A 19,981-nucleotide genomic window follows, 5' to 3' on the forward strand; every position below is an offset into this window, starting at 1 on the left:
ACTTTTATTATTTTTATGCTAGTGAGAACCAAAACAATATGGAAATGAATGAGGGAAAACTGGATCCTACCACGTGATTTCCCGGCGAATAAAAATGTAGCGTTAAACGTTTAACGCAACCTTGTTGGAAGTCGCATAAGAAGTATAACTTCAAAAAAAAAAATTTTTTTTTTTGAAGTTATACTTCTTATGCGACTTCCTCATTCATTTCCATATTGTTTTGGTTCTCACTAGCATAAAAATAGGTAACAATTTAGGAATTGGTAACTGGATGTAGTAAGCTTAGAGTTAGCTTTCCTGAAGAAGATTGTTTGAATTCTATCAACCTTCTTATAACCCTATATTGATCCTGTAATCCAAACTTAATCGCCAAAATAAAGTTCTCTTTGGCTTGTTCAAACAAAAGCATTTGTTGGAGAAAGCCATTTTCCTAATTTTCTAGACTTGATGGCGTGGGATTTCATAATTTGTCATTAAAATTTAAGTTGCAGTTAATTCTAATTAATTAAAGATTTACAACATAAGTATGTGTTTTTAAGCATTATATAAAAAAAAACTACTTGAAATTTTGTAAATATTAATAAACTATATTAAATTTTCTGAAAGTGCAACGCTTTAGAATTTAAATTGCATGGTTTGTTTTTCTTTTCATGTAAAATTTATGTATTTTTAGAAAATCGTAAACATAAAAAAATTTCATTTATCAAAGTTTCAAACATTAAAAAGTATCAGTATCTCAGTTTCCTTAGAAATCTGCCGTTTGATCTGTCAAAAATAAATCAGTTTAGAGATGAAATTTCATTTCTTTAAATTAAGTGATTTATATTTATTTCAGTGACATTAGACGTAATACAAACGTATCTTTTTGTTCTAGGAAATATATTGCTAATCAAATTTTACTTTTACATAAGGCTTTATATTGAATTTTCTTAAAAATAGAGAAGAGTTCTTTGATCATGTTTGAAATAGTTTTGTTTCAATTTTATAATAAACTTATCAAAATCAAAACTTGGGAAGAAATGGAACAATCCTTATTTTATATTTTAGCTAATATTTATCATTATTCGAAATTACTGCTTTCATTATTATTCTTTTATGTTGTCTTAACTATTGAATAAATTATGAGCATGCATACTTTCATAAAAAAAATTTATTCTGTACGTATCACAATTATGTGCAAAACTATTTGTACCCAATATTTTTTTGAAATTTAAAATAAATAATAAAATTACTATGATTCTCCAATGGAAAATAATTCAAATTAGCAATTTAAGTACAGTTTAAATTAGCTTTATATAGATTTTAATTCGAAATTAGGTTTTTTCATTAAATTAAATTCTCAAACTACTTGTATTTTTTATATCTATATATGAATTTTTTTTCATTCTCTATGTCCTAAGATTTTTGACAGTTAATGTTTAATTCTAAAAGGACAAAGCAAAGCAAACATTGCATATTTCTTCTGCCTCTTCATAAAATACTAACATATGTTTTACTTTGTTACTCTTTTTACTAGGTGATTCCATGGGGAACTATTTAGCTAATTACTTAAATATTGAAAGAAATTGGAATCTTGTTGCACACCGTGGAATAAATGTGGACAAATTCAATGCGAATTATGATTTAGTCTTAATTCATGTTGGTAAGTTTAAATGTAATTTATTTACATATTCGATAATTATGTATTATTTACATATTATATAATTATGTATCCCGCAGTGGACTGATCGTTAAGACACGGTTCCTCACAGAAGTTAAGCATCACTGGCTACTGTCAGTGTACGGGTGGGTGACCACTTGGATCAGTCTGCGTAGGGACCGAGGGTATGCGGTATTGGTCTTCGTTAACTGTTTTATCGTTAAGTGCTCGACTTCGCGTGCAGGTCGTCGGGCTACCAAATCAGGGGAGAAATCCCCTCTGCAAAGGATCAAAATTGCGATGGTATGTCTTCGGATCATTCTCAGAGATGTTTCCCAGACCGTCGCCAATAGCACATTGTGCAGCTCTAGTGCGACGTAAATGAAATACAACAATAAACTGCTTGTTGGCATTGTTTGTATCTTGTGTAACTATTCTATTTCAGATACTGGTCATTTTCTCTGTGGCATCTTCGGAATCGCATACGCGATTTTTCACAATGAAGTAGGAATACTCCCTTAAAAAGGGGATAAGCTGATATATATTGGCGATCGAAATGGGCTGCAGGTGGCGTAGAGCAGAACTCTTTTCCTATGGCAACACTTCACATGCTTTCCCCATTAGCGTGTGGAAAGTCATAGAGGAAGGAAGTACGTTAGTTTCTCTCTTGATTTTCATATAGATTGAAATCTTTTAACTTGAAAAACTATATGGAACTGAAAACTACATTAAACATAGTTCTAAAGAAAAGTATTATGGAAATTTTAAAAAATATTCTTATTAAATAAAAAGGAAAAATATTAAGAAAAGGGAAAATATCGTAGTACATTCCTATACAACTGAAAAGAGGAGGAGAGGGAAGGGAGAAGGGCTAAAAGCATTGAACCGGTCTCTCCCCAGATGGCGTATTCGAGTGTTGCGATCGTGAATAATAAGTAGCGACCTCTACTGGTCACAAACTGTCCCTAGATCTTGGAGATCAGATGAGCAGAAGTAGGCAACCGATAATGTAAACAACACTTATCGCAATGTTTATTTCCATGGATATCTAATTAATAGATTATCTTCTTCATACCGAAAAAAATCGATGTGAATGATAAAATATATTTTTGCTGACAGTTAATAAAATTCATATTGTGCGTGCACAAATATTTTTTTTTAAAAGCCTTTTTCTTGTAGTATACATAATAAGATATTTTCCATGAATGATTATGAATAAACACAGTTGAGTTCATACTTGAGAAAAACCTTATTCTTGTACTATATGTAATAAGAGTTCTTTAGAAAAAAGTAATATGACTAAACACAGTCGTGCTCATACTCGTGAGAAACTTCATTCTTGTAGTATATGTAACAAGAGTTTTTTTAAAAAAAATCATCTCACTACACACAGTCGTGTTCATACTGGTGATAAGCCTTATTCTTGTAGTATATGTAATAAGAGTTTTTCACAGAAAAGTCATCTCACTACACACGGTCGTCTTCATACTGGTGATAAGCCTTATTCTTGCAGTATATGTAATAAGAGTTATTCTCTAAAAGGGAATCTGACACAACACACTCTTGTTCATACTGGTGAGAAGCCTTATTCTTGTATTATATGTGATAAGAGTTTTTCGGAAAGAAGGATTCTGAACAGACACATCCGTGTTCATACTGGGGAGAAGCCTTTTTCTTGTAGTATATGTAATAAAAGTTTTTCACAAAAAAGTCATCTCACTTCACACAGTCATCTTCATACTGGTGATCAGCCTTATTCTTGTAGTATATGTAATAAGAGTTTTTCTCTAAAAGGTAATCTGACATGACACAGTCTTCTTCATACTGGTGAGAAGCCTTATTTTTGTAGTGTATGTAATAAGAGTTTTTCACGAAAAGGTTATATGACTCTACACAATCTTGTTCATACTGGTGAGAAGCCTTTTTCTTATAGTATATGCAATCAAAATTTTTCACTCAAACAAAATCTCACCAGACACAGGCGTGTTCATACTGGTGAGAAGCCTTTTTTTTGTAGTATATGTAATATGAGTTTTTCACAAAAAGGTTATATGACTCTACACAGTCTTGTTCATACTGGTGAGAAGCCTCATTCTTGTAGTATATGTAATAAGAGTTTTTCATGCAAAGGTAGTCTGAAAATACACAGTCGTGTTCATACAGGTGAGAAGCCTTTTTTTTGTAGTATATGTAATAAGAGTTTTTCACAAAAAGGTTATATGACTCTACACAGACGTGTTCATACTGGTGAGAAGCCTTATTCTTGTAGTATATGTAATAAGAGTTTTTCATGCAAAGGTAGTCTGAAAATACACAGTCGTGTTCATACAGGTGAGAAGCCTTATTCTTGTAGTATATGTAATGAGAGTTTTTCACTGAAAAATAGTCTGACCCGCCACAGTCGTGTTCATACTGGTTAAAAGCCATATTCTTGTAGTTTACGTAATAAGGGTTTTTCACTAAAAAGTAATATGACTATACGCAGGCGTGCTTTTACTAGTGAGAAACCTTATTCTTGTAGTATATGTAATAAGAGTTTTTCACAAAAAAATAATCTGAAAGAACACAGTCATGTTCATACTGGAGAGAAGCTTTTTTCTTGTAGTAAATGTAATAAGAGTTTTTCGCGAAAAAGTCATCTCACTAGACACGGTCGTGTTCATACTGGTGAGAAGCCTTATTCTTAGTTTGTTTATGAAACATGAAAAGTAGTATAGATTGCTTCATAAAATTAATATCTTGTTCTTCAAGGCAAGTAATTTAAATATTTACTGATCATAATTTTTTTTAATCACACTTGAATGTTTTTGAGCCTATATTCAACCAGAAATCTGAAGAATGCATAAGATTTTTCAAACTCTTTAAAAATAATCGAAATTATTTTTAATCGAAATCTTAAATCATAATTAAGTTTTTTTTTAAATTCACAAAACTATTCAACTAAATAATTAAATTTAATAAGGAAATGTGCAAATGATTTTAATTTGTCATTTTTAAATAGCTGCCCAATTCATTAAAAAAAAATTCTTGCCGTGAGGTCTTTATGTATAAGTGTATGATATTAATTTGTAGTTCTTTTCTTATTAGCACTTTTTCAATATCTTGTTATAAATACTTCTATTTGTCTATAAACGGTTAAAATATAATGCACTTTATTTAATTTTATACTTATAATGTGTATTATAACATAATGGATAAAGTAATTAAGTTTAAAAAATTTGTCAAAGATATTTTTTAAAAATTATTATTTTTAATACAATTTCCATATCTTGTACAAAATATATTTCTATTTTTTTGTCTATAGACAATTAAAATAAAATGCACTTACTTTAAAATTGCATTTGCAAGTTTTTTAATGAAGTTTTATAAATTTGTGAAAGACATTCTTTAAAATTTATTTCATTTAATTTTTTTAAGCTATTTTAATGATGTTCATGTGAAGTGATTTGTTGTCACATTTTATGTAAAGTAAGGTTGTTAAATTTTTTTTTAACAATTATGTTCCTAATATTAATTAATCTATTTTTGTTGTGTTTGTAATAAAATATTTTTGCCGAAAATAGCATTCTGGTCGTTCACCGTCGTGTTTATTATGGTGTGATTTATTATTGTACAAGAGGCGATGTATGAAAAGTTGAATTCATTGGGTTGAACTGCTGTTTTACTAGAAACACGATATAATTTTATACTCATAATTAATTTAATTTACACATAATACATGCACATTAAACACAACAATCTACTAGAACTGAGATATTAGAGCAACCAACAAGGGTCACAACTAAAGAACTAGTATTTTGATAATATTAAGTGAGCTGAGCAACCCAGAAATGAGAGGTAATACCGGAACGCCTGAGTCGGCTCTTTAACAGAAACTACACTCTTAATTAATATTATGTATTTGATACTGAATTAATTGTTTTTTTGACCCCCATCCTTCAATTTTGCATTGAATTGAATCCCAATTTGTATATATGTATTTAGTCTTATTTATCCAAGTATCGCTCAAATCGAACAATTGCTCTACTTGGAACAATTTCTCTGCTTTTGAACAATTAACACCAAGAGCACTTTTCAAAAGAACATAAAATACTTAAAGCACAATATACTCAGAAAATAAATGTTTTTCTTTTTTTATGGTACATTTTAATTAAATTATTTTTCGCATATAAAATAATGGATATTGAATTTTTTAAAACAAATTAGAAATGCATGAAATATTTTATATGCACTTTTGCTTTATATTATTAAAAGTAATATTGCTTTTCTAAAATAAATTTAGAAAATCTTTACAAGTTCAGACTATACATATATAAAGCTGATTTTTTTAACCATTTGAATGTAATAGACAAAGTAATAGAGTGTAAACGGGGTTCAGTAAATACTGTTCTTAATTTAGAATTGTATTCAAAAATAAAGTAAAAACCGTATCTACATTAGCGGTCGCAGATTAATTTTCAAACATGAAAGAAAATAAGCTTTTAGAAATCTGACGAATCATCATTAAGGAAAGCAAGATGATTAAATTTAAACCTGGTATGGCAAATATTTCAAACATTTGCCTTTCATCTCCTCCCTGTTTTCTTTAACAATCAATCAGGTTTTAAAATTTCGTATGATGGTTTTTCATGTTTTTATAATGTTTCTGCGTCAGTTTCATTGAACTGTACTTAGCAACTCGTGTATGTTTTTTCATTTCATTTTGAGCACCCGATAAAAGTTATATTAAAAACTGTGGTTACGGAGCTTCCAATATAAAATATATGATTGCATATATCTAAAAACTTGAGCTCAAAAAATTAAGGAAGAATACAAAAATTTTGTTAAATATTCTTTCCCAAACCATTGAAACAAATAAATTTTCTAACTATTTAGTTTTTACCTTTTCTCAGGTGCGTTAAGAAGATTCGCATCCACTATTATGTATATTTTGTACTTATTAGATTTATGATATCAATAAAGACTAAAAAAATAAAATGCTTAATTATGGATTGCATTTATTTTCATATTTTGAAGCATTGTGCAATCTGATTCTCTCTAAATCCGCTGCTTCTCCAAATTATTTGATAGTCTAATAAAGTATTTTGGAATACATTCGACTCAAATATATCAAAAAATTTCACGCGATAAATCAAATTAACCAGTAAATAAAAAACAAAGATATTTCGTTTCAAATTAACTTTATTTCAACAATGGTTTAAAATTATAATATTAAACGCAGCGGAACAATTTTTCAAGGAGACACAATTTTTTTTATAAACTAGTTAATTTTAAATTAAACTATAGGTCGTGCATTTTATGGAAAATTATATTCCCCGACATTCCCGGGGTATGAATTTTACTTCTATGAATACGGTCGAGAATGAAAATAATAAATTGAAGAAACCGTAAAATAACAATTAAGCGTCCCGAAAATTTATGTGACCGGATAGGAAAGGGGAAGAAAAAGTTAGCGATATGGATTATATTATTTAAGTCTTAATAGATAAATAACTCTAGTTAAATTATAATTGATATTATATAGAGTGACTGGGTGACGCAGTTGGTTTGTCGTCGCCCTTCTGAGTCCAAGTATGCGGGTTCGATCCCCTGCCCAGACACCAGATTTTCGGGACGCAGAAAATCCTGAGCCTACATGTCGTATGATTATGCGGCGTGTAAAAGATCCGTGGAGTGCCTTATTCCGACAAAATTAAATTCCTAGCGCACTTTAGCATCCAAAATAGAGTCTCGGTGCTGCCATCTAGAGTGTCAGAAACTAGACGTCCAAATTAACATGGCCAACGGTATCTCACCCATTGTGGTGGACCTGAAGGAGTGTATACCACTTCTAGAGAACGCACTTGGTCTGCTCATCGGCAAGACTGATTGTGCAGCTCATTGGAAATTAAAAAAAAAAAAAATAAGAATAAATAGATAAATAAGACTCTTTAAAAGATAACCTTTTTCTTTTATATTCCGAAATAATGTTTTATTTTTATACGAATATAAAAAGTTTCTAATCGTTGTGCCTTGGAAAATGATTGGTATAAAAGATTTGATTGTTTGATTTGTTAATGATTGATTGTTCAGGCAAATCATGTAAAAAATTTAAGATTTTTCAAACCTAAGAAAAACAGAAATTTTGCCAGCATCGGCAATAATTAGACTGAGTATAAATAATTATATGATGCATGAAAAACCATAGCAAGTCTCAATTTTGATGTTTTGTTTTATAAAATTAGAAATAAGAAAAGACTAGAGCAAAATTTCTCATTAATTAGTTTGAGTAAAAGCTTATGATTGACATAATCTCCTATCCAAGCATTGTATATACAAAAATACGATTTTTAAATATTTTATTTCCTATATAGGTAAATATAACAAATAATATTGTATTTTAACTTAATTCATTTGTGATTGATGGTGTAAATTATCTTGAAATACATTTGTAATAGAAAAAATGTATTTACTTAATTTTATCTAAGCTTCTATTAACGAAATAATCTCTTTGCCCAGAACAATCAAAATGTAAAAAAGTTATATACAAATGTTTTCATTCGCAACTTATTTCCGAAAAGTTTTGAGAAAATAAGATATTTTATCCTCTACATTTATTATTTAACCGTGTAATTTATTCTGCCACTTATTATTGTTACGCATTTGAAGCAATCCGGTCTTAAATAGTCGAAGCGAAATTTTAAAAAGTTATTTGATAATAAAATAAAATAGTTTTAAACATCACCATCTACTGAAATTTAAAGAAAATCGTACGCTTAATTTCAAATTAATTAGTAGTAAAAAAAAGGATATATCGTATGAAATGGAACTTATTAGTTAAAAGTTCTAAGAACATTCATCATAGCAAATCAAGTTTTGCCAAGAAATTAAACCTTAAAACAAATCAGAATATAAATTTTCAATTCGATAATGTTGTAAGTTATTTAGAATTTTAAAAGAAAAAAATTAAATCAATATTAAACTTTTGATGTTAACAAAGGTGTCTTTAAAAATTATTTCACTGTATAATCGAAAATAAAGATAATTAAAAAGAAATTTATCTTTCATAAATAATTGCTAACTTCCATTATTAACTAAATAAATACAACAATTGCATTAAAATACAACTATTAGCATTAATGCTTAAATTTCGTTGCATCGTTAAATTTAAACTTTTATTTTGCTAAATTACAGATAAATTATCTACATTTTTAAAGCAAAAAAAAATAAAATAAATAATATATCATTTTAAGGATTTAAAGAAAAAACTTTTTGAAAAAAGTTTGGGGTATGGCACGTGCTTGCTTTAGGTTCTTTTCCTAGAAATTAATGATTCAATCAAATCAGTACCAAAACATACTACCAGTTCCGCAGATAACTCCAATACTATGAGACAAAATTTAATTACGTTATTGTGAATGACGGAAATTGGTGGTTGTTAATTTCCGCCGGTGGATGTTGACAATCACATAGTCGCTTTGGTAAATGTCCGAAATATATACTAGGTCTAGTTAAGGGCAACGGCCCGATATACATTTGCTCTGTATACCCTACATGTTTTTAAAGTTCAATGCCACTGCCCGGTATGCCCTGCATCAATGTTTTTTTAAGGTCAAGTGCCTCTGTCCAGTATCCTTTTTACCGGGTCCCACAGTGGACTGATCGTTAAGACACGGTTCCCAGCAGATCACCAAAGTCAAGCATCACTGACTGCGGTCAGTCTGCGTAGGGACCATAGGGTGTGCGGTATTGGTCCTCGTTAAACTGTTTTATCGTAAAGTGCTCGACTTCGCGTGCAGGTCATCGGGCTACCAAATCAGGGGAGCCATCCCCTCTGCAGAGGATCAAAATTGTGATGGTATGTCTTCGGATCATCCTCAGAGATGTTTCCCAGACCGTCGCCAATAGCACATTGTGCAGCTCTAGTGCGACGTAAATAAACTGTTTGTTGGCATTGTTTGAATCTTGTGTGACTATTCGCGATCGCAACGAACTATAGGGGGCGTTGTTGTATGAGACGCATACCTGCGATTTCTATATGAACCGTCATTCAGTTACTCTGGAGACGTCGTTAATGTAGCGTGTAGCATTGCAACGTTCCTTCTTTAATGTGGCTTATTAAATTTAAAAAAGAAAAATGCTTGATCTTCTTTCTTGTACAACCGAAAACAAAATGGTATCTCTTTTTATTAGAGAAGGAATATCCAAAACACATCGGAAAAATATTTGTACATTAACAGAAAAAAATATGTATATTCTTATAAGAGTTAAAACCTAATGCCCGAGAAATAGTATTACTAAATTTAATGATATAACATGAAAGGCCCATTTAAACTTTACATTCTATAGTTTTAAGAATCATATTACTTCAAAAATTAAAATGAACAAAAAGTATACATAAGCCTCATAATTTTATGAAATTTAATTTTGTAAACAAAGTTTTTTGACAACAATTTTTATCAAAAAATTTCAAGTTTCAATAAAAATCATTATTTAGAAACTAAGAAACGTAAAATAAAGAATGCTGACGAAACAAAAAAAAAAAAAAAAAAAAACAATTCTTTTTTGTCGCCATTTTTAGTGCTACGAAAATTCGTCTTTGGGATTTGCCAAAAACAAAACAAGATGCAATTTTATTTTTTCAGGAGGGAAATATTTTACCGAAAAAACGAAAATGTACCAATTCCCACAACATAAAACTTTATCTTGGTAAACGTACGTTTTGGAAATGTTATTTCATTTGGAATCTTATTTATCAGAGTTCATATGGCGATATGATTGTTTTGAATCTATGCTAAACTCTATATCGGCTCATTTTCCACCGAAATCCGATTGACTATTTTGATTTTAAATAAAGTGTTTTATTTTATGAATTGTCGCAAAAATTTTAAGTGTAGATTGGCGGCACTTAAAAACCGCCAAATCTGTAGCGGCGGTGGCGTTAATACGTAAGTACCGAATTTTTATTCCATACTTTTCTGAATCATATTACTTCAAACATTGGAATATACAAGAAGTATACATAAACACATAATGTTATACCATTTAATTTTTCAAAAAAAGTATTTTGAGAACAATTTTTATCAAAAAATTATAAACTAAAAAACGGAAAATAAAGAATTCTTAGGATAAAAAAAACGATTTTAAGAATTCTTAACATTGAAATAAAAACTTTCATATTGTTTCTTTTTTTATTATTCTTATAGTTCTTAATCAGACGTAAAAAACCATTCTGTAGAGAACCATCATCAAATGAAAAAAAAATATTTACAAGCAAATTTTTTATTGTAAAAATCATTGCACTTACCTGATTTATGATTCCCGGAGAATTCCAAAATGATAAGTTCCTTGTTTGAAAACTTTATTCTCAAATAATAGATACATAGTTTATACCTTCATTACTTTTAGATAACATACTACACAGCAAAATTTTATAATTGATATGAATTTGAATATGTAGCTAAAAACAGAATAGCTGAATTCTAGTTGAACTTATTCTTTCAAAACTAAAAAATACTTACCAAGAAAACGATTAAAATTAATTAAGAATCAGCACAAATGGCACTATTTCAAGTAACTTGGATAATTTTTTATTGTTGTTTTCCGAATTATATGGATACAGAAATATATACTATTCTATAACGAAGAAGAATATGCTATAACTATTACAATTCTGTATGTTCTGAATTCATATTTATTCACTGGAATGACGAAAGCAATGTTGACTTCACTTTAATTCGTAATGAATTGAAGACAGAAGAAATGCATTTTACCTTAATACACACATCTGTAACAGTATCCGAAATCGGAAGTCATCAGTTGCAAGTTTGTTGATAATAGAAATTAAAAATTATTGAGGAATTTTTCTTCAAATGTTTGGCGTGTTCTGTTCCTGAAAGATTTACTAATATTCTGGAGATTTTTTTCAAGTTCTTCGGCCTTTTCCTTAGGGAAATTTTGTTTCTTATTTGCTGCTAAAAAATGGCGTCTGATTCAGTCAATGACTTTGATGGAACTAAATGAAAACGTGATAAATTAATGTCCGATATTTACAGGCTCCCGCTAGACGGCGTACTCGAGCGTTGCGATTGCGAATTATATTTCAGATACTGGTCATTTTCTCTGTGGCTTCTTCGAAATCACATACGCGATTTTTTACAATGCAGTAGGAATACTCCCTTAAAAAGAGGCATGCAAGTAGCGTCCTCTACTGGTCAAAATCTGTCCCAAGATCCTTGAGATCAGATGAGCAGAAGTAGGCAACCGATAATGTAAACAACTCTCATCGCAATGTTTATTTCCATGGAGATCTAATTCATAGATTATCTTCTTCATACCGAAAAAAATCGATGTGAATGATAAAATACATTTTTGCTGACAGTTAATAAAATTCAAATTGTGCCTGCACAAATATTTTTTTAAAAAATATTGTGTTTTCTTTATGATTTATATAATCAATAAACTATTCATTCAGTGTGTGAAAATTCTCCTTGAGTAAAGGAAATATTATTAGTAAAGGCAATCTCTTTCTATGTAGCAACACTAACAGCAAATAGTCTCTGTGCAATGTGTGTCACAGTTGAAATGATGTTCTAACAGAAAATTATTTTCATACATGGATATTTAATGTTAGTATCGATAAATTTCCAATTGTAGTTCACAATTATTCTTCGTTATTATAAAACATTTTACTTCTGTTCTAAAAATTACACAATAAGAATTAGTTTCATTTTATTGTTTTGTGCTCATAATATGGATATAATTTATTTAAGCACTCATTGTAATAAATCAATAAAGGAAAAAAAGAATAATTTCGTTTAAGTAACACTTTAAACAAACTTTTCATGTAGTGCATTATTAAACAGTGGTAAATAGATTGAAATTACAGTTGCAGACAATCGTTTCAGTTATACGCAAGAAATTAAAATTGTGATTTTCCTGTTCACACTGAGAAAATATTTTCCGTATTCAGTTTTGTGCAATTTAATACTCGTAAATAGAGATAAACTTTGTTGACTTTCTCGTATTTATGCTAATGATTAAGAGCTTGTGCATAATTGAACATCGATATAAAAATTGGAAATTAATGTTTTTTTAATATCTTTATAGATAATTTCAAACCCTTTAAGTCAGTGAAAGTGAAATTTTTTTTTGTTGCCTTTCTTGGTTTATAATGAACTATATTTCTGCAGTGTCTTTGTGAATAAAATGCTAATGAAATCAAATTTGATAATTTCATGGTCATAATAGTTATTATGTTAATATCATAAAGTTAAATAATTTAATTTACTTTTGTTTCTTGGTATGTTCGACAAAAGAGAAATATTAAAGTTGGTTGTGAAAAATAAAATATGTTTACATCTCAGTATAATTAATTTAAATTAATGCTTCACAGATGCACCTATTAATAGATCATATTGCTTTAGTATTATATTTTACTTAATTAAAATTTAAGTCAAAGTAAGTGACTTGATTGCAGCATGCTCTTTTTTTGTAGTTCTACAATGCAGTTATTAATGCTATAACTATGTTTGTAAAGGCCTAACTTAATTCAGAATAAGTATCATCCTGTAAACAAACCTTATTCTTGTTAATGTAATAAGAGATTTTCATGAAAAAGTCCAAATAATCGCTGTAAAATTCATACTGGTAAGACGCCTTTTTTTTGTAGTATACATAATAAGATATTTTCCATGAATGATTATGAATAAACACAGTCGTGCTCATACTGGTGAGAAGCTTTATTCTTGCAGTATATGTAATAAGAGTTTTTCAGAAAAAAGTAATATGAAAAGACACAGTCGTATTCATACTGGTGAAAAGCCTTATTCTTGCAGTATATGTAATACAAGTTTTTCGCTTAAAAGTCATCTCACTAGACATGGTCGTGTTCATACTGGTGAGAAGCCTTATTCTTGTATTATATGTAATAAGAGTTTTCCAGAAAGAATGATTCTGAATAGACACAGTCGTGTTCATACTGGGGAGAAACCTTATTCTTGTAGTATATGTAATAAAAAATTTTCACTAAAAACTGGTCTGACCATTCATAGTCGTGCTCATACTGGTGAGAAACCTTATTCTTGTAGTATATGTAATAAGTGTTTTTCACATAACGGTAGTCTGAAAAGACATAGTCGTTTTCATACGGGTGAGAAGCCTTATTCTTGCCGTATATGTAATAAGGGTTTTTCAGAAAAAAGTCAACTCACTAGACACAGTCGTGCTCATACTGGTGAGAAACCTTATTTTTGTAGTATATGTAATAAGGGTTTTTCAGAAAAGAGTCAACTCGCTAGACACAGTCGTGCTCATACTGGTGAGAAACCTTATTCTTGTAGTGTATGTAATAAGAGTTTTTCACACAAAAATAGTCTGGAAAGACACAGTCGTGTTCATACAGGTGAGAAGCCTTATTCTTGTAGTATATGTAATAAGAGTTTTTTAGAAAAAAGTCATCTCACTACACACAGTCGTGTTCATACTGGTGATAAGCCTTATTCTTGTAGTATATGTAATAAGAGTTTTTCGCAAAAAGGTTATCTGACACTACACACTTTTCTTCATACTGGTGAGAAGCCTTATTCTTGTAGTATATGTAATAAGAGTTTTGCACTAAAAAATAAACTGACCAGTCACATTCGTGTTCATACTGGTTAAAAGCCTTATTCTTAGTTTGTTTATGAAACATATAAAGTAGTATACATTGTTTCATAAAATCAATTTCTTGTTCTTCACAGCAAGTCATTTAAGTATTTATTGATCATAATTTTTTTAATTACATTTAAATGTTTTTGAGCTTATAATCAACCGAAAATTTGAAAAATGCACAAGATTTTTCAAACTCTTAAAAAATAATCAAAATTATTTTTTATCGGAATCTTAAATCATAATTAAGTTTTTTTTTAAATTCCAAAAACTATTTAACTAAATAATAAAATTTAATAAGTAAATATGCAAATGATTTTAATTTGTCATTTTTAGATATCTGCCCTGTTCATTAAAAAAATTCTTGTCATGAGGTCTTTATGTATAAGTGTATGATATTAATTTGTAGTTCTTTTCTAATAAGCACATTTTCAATATCTTATTATAAATATTTCTATTTGTCTATAAACAGTTAAAATATAATGCACTTTATTTAATTTTATACTTATACTGTGTATTATAGCATAATGGATAAAGAAATAAAGTTTAAAAAATTTGTCAAAGATATTTTTTTAAAATTATTATTTTTAATACAATTTCCATATCTTGTACAAAATATATTTAGATTTTTTTTTTGTCTATAGACAATTAAAATAAAATGCACTTACTTTGAAATTGCATTTGCAAGTTTTTTAATGAAATTTTATAAATTTGTGAAGGACATTCTTTAAAATTTATTTCATTTAATTTTTTAACAATTTTTTAAAGCTATTTTAATGATGTTCATGTGAAGTGATTTGTTGTCACATTTTATGAAAAGTAAGGTTGTTAAATTTTTTTTAACAATTATGTTCCTAATATTAATTAATCTATTTTTGTTGTGTGTAATAAAATATTTTTATGACATCATAGATAGCTTTCTGGTTGCTCATAGTCATGTTTATTATGGTGTGATTTACTATTGTACACTATACAACATATGAAAAGTTGATTTCATAAGATTGAATACCCTAACTTTTGTATGGTGTGAGATGATATTGTACTTTTTGTCAAATGAGATTACTCAGCCCTATGAAAAGTTGAATTTATAAGGCTGGATGATGTAATTTTTTTTGTGTGTGTAATAAAATATTCTCACAAAATAGCATTCTGGTTGTTCACCGTCGTGTTTACTATGGTGTGATTTATTATTGTACATGATGCGATGTATGAAAACTTAAATTCATTGGGTTGAACTGCCTATTTTACTAGAGACAGGATATAATTTTATACTCATAATTAATTTAATTTACACATAATACATGCACGTTAAACAGAGCAATCTATTAGAACTGAGGTATGCGAGCAACCCCCAGGGGTGGCAACTAAAGAACTAGTATTTTGCTATTATTAGTGAGCTGAGCAACCCAGAAACGAGCGGTAATACCGGAACGCCTGGGTCGGCTCTTTAACAGAGACTACACTCTTAATTAATATTATGTTTTTGATACTGAATTAATTGTTTTTATTAACCCCCATCTTCAATTTCGCATTGAATCGAATCCCAATTTGTATATATGTATTTAGTCTTATTTATCCAAGTATCGCTAATATCGACCAATTGCTCAGCAATGGATTCTACTTGGAACAATTTCTCTGCTTTTGAGCAATTAACACCTAGAACACTTTTCAAAAGAACACAAAATACTTGAAGCACAATATACTCAGAAAATAAAGGTTTTACTTTTTTTATGGTACATTTTAATTAAATTATTTTTCGCGTATAAAATAATGGATATTGAATTTTTTAAAGCAAATTAGAAATGAATGAAATATTTTGTATGCACTTTTGCTTTATATTATTAAAAGTAATTATGATTTTCTAAAATAAATTTAGGAGATCTTTACAAGTTCAGACTATACATATATAAAGCTGATTTTTTTAACCATTTGAATGTAAAAGACAAAGTAATAGAGTGTAAACGGGATTCAGTAAATACTGTTCTTAATTTAGAATTGTATTCAAAAATAAAGCAAAAACCGTATCTACATTAGCGGTCGCAGATTAATTTTCAAACATGAAAGAAAATAAGCTTTTCGAAATCTGACGAATCATCATTAAGGAAAGCAGGATGATTAAATTTAAACCTGGTATGGCAAATATTTCAAACATTTGCCTTTCACATCCTCCCTGTGTTCTTTAGCAATCAATCAGGTTTTAAAATTTCGTATAATGATTTTTCATGTTTTTATAACGTTTCTGCGTCAGTTTCATTGAACTTTACTTAGCAACTCGTGTATGTTTTTTCATGTCATTTTGAGCACCCGACAAAAGTTATATTAAAAATTGTGGTAACGGAGCTTCCAATATATGAGCTTATCAAAATATATGATTGCATATATCTAAAAACTTGAGCTCTAAAAATTAAGGAAGAATACAAAGATTTTGAAAATTTTGTTAAATATTCTTTCCCAAATAAATTTTCTAACTATTCCATTTTTACCTTTTCTCAGGCGCGTTTAGAAGATTCGCATCCACTATTATGTATATTTTGTACTTATTAGATTTATGATATCGATAAAGACTAAAAAAATAAAAGGCTTAATTATGGATTGCATTTATCTTTATATTTTGAAGCATTGTGCAATCTGATCCTTTCTAAATCTGCGGCTTCTCCAAATTATTTGACAGTCTATTAAAGTATTTTGGAATACATTCGACTCAAAAAAATTCCCGCGATTTATAAAATTAACCAATAAATAAATAAAAAAAGATATTTCGTTTCAAATTAACTTTATTTCAACAATGGTTAAAAATTATAATATTAAACGCTGCGGATCAATTTTTCAAGACAAAATTTTTTTATAAACTAGTTAATTTTAAATTAAACTATAGGCCGTGCATTTTGTGGAAAATTATATTCCCCGACATTCCCGGGGTATGAATTTTACTTCTATGAATACGGTCGAGAATGAAAATAATAAATTGAAGAAACCGTAAAATAACAATCAAGCATCCCGAAAATTAATGTGACCGGATGGGAAAGGGGAAGAAAAATTTAGCGATATGGCTTATATTGTTTAAGTCTTAATAGATAAATAACTCTAGATAAATTATAATTGATATTAAATAGATAAATAAAACTATTTAAAAGGTACCTTTTTCTTTTATATTCCAAAATTATGTTTTATTTTTATACGAATATAAAAAGTTTCTAATCGTTGTGCCTTAGAAAATGATGGACATAAAAGTTTATACCATCGTTTTTAAGCAAAGTTAAAAGGCGTGCACTCCCCGGTAGTACCTAATAATTTTGTTAATTTGTCTTTTTTCTTAATAAGAATGCTCTGAATTGATCCATCAATGATTGTTCGGGCAAATCATGTAAAAAATATGAGATATTTCGAACCTAAGAAGAACAGAAATTTTGCTCGCATCGGCAATAATTAACGCCATATTGATGCGACTGAGTATAAATAATTATATAATGCATGAAAAACCATAGCAACTATCAATTCTGATGTTTTGTTTTATAAAATTAGAAATAAGAAAAGACTAGAGCAAAGTTTCTTATTAATTAGTTTGAGTAAAAGCTTGTGATTGACGTAATTTCCTATCCAAGCATTGTATATACAAAAATACGATTTTTAAATCTATTTTTAAATATTTTATTTCGTATATAGGTAAATATAACAAATAATTTTGTATTTTAACTTAATTCATTTATGGTGTAAATTATCTTGAAATACATTTGTAATAGAAAAATGTACATAAATTTATCTAAGCTTCTATTTAACGAAGTAATCTCTTTGCCCAGAACAATCAAAATGTAAAAAAGTTATAGACAAATGTTTTCATTCATAACTTATTTCCGAAAAGTTTTGAGAAAATAAGATATTTTATCCTCTTCATTTATTATTTAACCGTGTAAGTTTTAGATATAGACTGAATTAAAGAATAAAAATTTTGCTTATTCTGCCACTTAATATTGTTTACGCATTTGAAGCAATCCGGTCTTAAATAGTCGAAACGAAATTTTAAAATGTTCTCAAATTCCTGATAAGAGAGCACTTGGTAGAGTTAGAGCAATTTTAAAATCATTCTAATCGTCATTCCAAGCAAACGATTTCTCATATATACTTCATAATCTTCTTTCAAGAAATGCTTACTGCATATTCGTTCATATTTAATATTAACTGGGTCATTTCGTTTGCAATGTTGAAGCTATTAATTACATAGTTGTTCATTTTCTTTAGGGAACACGTGGAAAATTAAATTTTTTCCTTTTGTGTTTCTATCAGAATTTTTGTAAGTTGCAATCGCACAAACTGGCGTTTCATAAATAGTTTTAAATTTTTGTAATTCACTTCCCAAAACTGAGAAAAATCATTCTAGGAAACAAATAATGTCTTGGAATATGTCACAAATAGGAATGCTCCAATATTAGATAAAGCTAGTTATGCCGAACGCTTCGTTCTTGAAGTAAAAGCAATAAAATTCTGGTTATAATTTTACAATTAACAATGTGGTTTAGGGTTTAGTTTATACTTCTGTCAATAAGAAACTTATTTAAATATGGCACGCTGGAAGTTACATAGATATATTTTACTTAGTATATATTTTTGCTTTTATGTAAACGTAATTCTTACATTGGAATAAACCAGAGATATCAGAAGACTTGTTAAAATTAAAAGTAATTTTAAAATGAAAATTTGTTTTAATTTTTTCATCCCTTGTCTTTTATCATGAAAATTTAATTAATATGATAAGGTAATTCTACTTCATTGAATTACTGCATATTTATATGTTTTAAAATGTATACATATTTTTTTCTTTATGTATATCTACAACTTTTACCTTGGAATAAACTAGAAAAATCAGAAGACTAGTTAAAATTCAAAGTAATTTTAAAATAAGATTTAATTTGAGAAATCAATCTCTTTTACGTCCTTCATATGTTTTAATTTTTTTAATACCTTGTGCTTTATCATAAAAATTAAACTAATATGATAAATTCTCCTTTTTTGTATACTGAAAATTTATATTTATGATCAAACTCAAATCTATGCCAGAATCAAAATGTAAATCACAAATTATTCTTGATTCAATATGTTTTTGAGGAGCAAAAAACCATCTTATGTCATTATGATCAAAATCTATAAAATGTCTAGCTCAGCATTAACAAATTTAAAGGAGTAAAACTGCAAAATTAATTAATAAAATTTTAATGCACTTTTTTTTAAAAATTTGTTTCCGACTGATAAATCTTTTTTAGTTAACTAATTTGCTGGTGTGAATGTAATAGTTAAATCATAGTCGTCATAAACAAAGGAAATAATTTAAATAATTACAATATTAAAATAATACAACTAATTTTAAAATATTAGTTCGGAGAAAGTTTATGACTTTGCATTGGTTCCCCCCACCCAAGTCAAAAAAAAGTTGGCACGCTACTGGTTATTAGTAATTGTTGGCGATCCAAATGGGTTATAGGTGGCTTACTAAACCCATTTATTTTACCATGGCAATACTTGCCATGCTTTTACCATTAGCCTGTGGAGAGTCATAGATGAATGAAGTACGTTAGTTTCCGTCTTGATTTTCAAATAGATTAAAACTAAATTAAACATAGTTCTAAAAAAAAGCGTCATGGAAATTTAAAAAAATATTTTTAACATTTAAATGCGAAAAATATTAATAAAGGTGAAAATAGCGCAGTAGATTTCGATACAACT

At 28.6% G+C, this 19,981-nt stretch overlaps 2 protein-coding genes across 2 annotated transcripts; both read left to right on the plus strand.

Annotated features, from left to right (window-relative positions):
• Positions 1 to 2,934: 2,934 nt before the first annotated feature.
• LOC139424860 (zinc finger protein ZFP2-like) lies at positions 2,935 to 4,059 on the plus strand. The gene is made up of 2 exons (XM_071176906.1): positions 2,935 to 3,433; positions 3,518 to 4,059. Exons 1-2 carry the CDS (start codon positions 2,935 to 2,937, stop codon positions 4,057 to 4,059), a joined length of 1,041 nt encoding a protein of 346 aa, XP_071033007.1.
• An 8,392-nt stretch (positions 4,060 to 12,451) lies between these two features.
• LOC110282489 (zinc finger protein 84-like) lies at positions 12,452 to 15,411 on the plus strand. Its single transcript, XM_021146003.3, has one exon. The coding sequence runs from the start codon at positions 13,316 to 13,318 to the stop codon at positions 14,276 to 14,278; it is 963 nt and encodes a 320-aa protein (XP_021001662.2). The 5' UTR covers positions 12,452 to 13,315; the 3' UTR covers positions 14,279 to 15,411.
• Positions 15,412 to 19,981: the final 4,570 nt, after the last annotated feature.

This window comes from Parasteatoda tepidariorum, chromosome 2, assembly GCF_043381705.1.
Source record: "Parasteatoda tepidariorum isolate YZ-2023 chromosome 2, CAS_Ptep_4.0, whole genome shotgun sequence".
Lineage (NCBI taxonomy): Eukaryota > Metazoa > Arthropoda > Arachnida > Araneae > Theridiidae > Parasteatoda > Parasteatoda tepidariorum.

What these genes read in the sequence shown, in the direction of transcription:
- LOC139424860 (XM_071176906.1), top strand. Translation starts at nt 2,935, where the DNA reads ATGACTAAACACAGTCGTGCTCATACTCGTGAGAAACTTCATTCTTGT. An exon ending in TAAGAGTTTTTCTCTAAAAG is followed by an intron (nt 3,434 to 3,517) that starts GTAATCTGACAT and finishes TTTCACGAAAAG; the next exon opens with GTTATATGACTCTACACAAT.
- LOC110282489 (XM_021146003.3), top strand. Translation starts at nt 13,316, where the DNA reads ATGATTATGAATAAACACAGTCGTGCTCATACTGGTGAGAAGCTTTAT.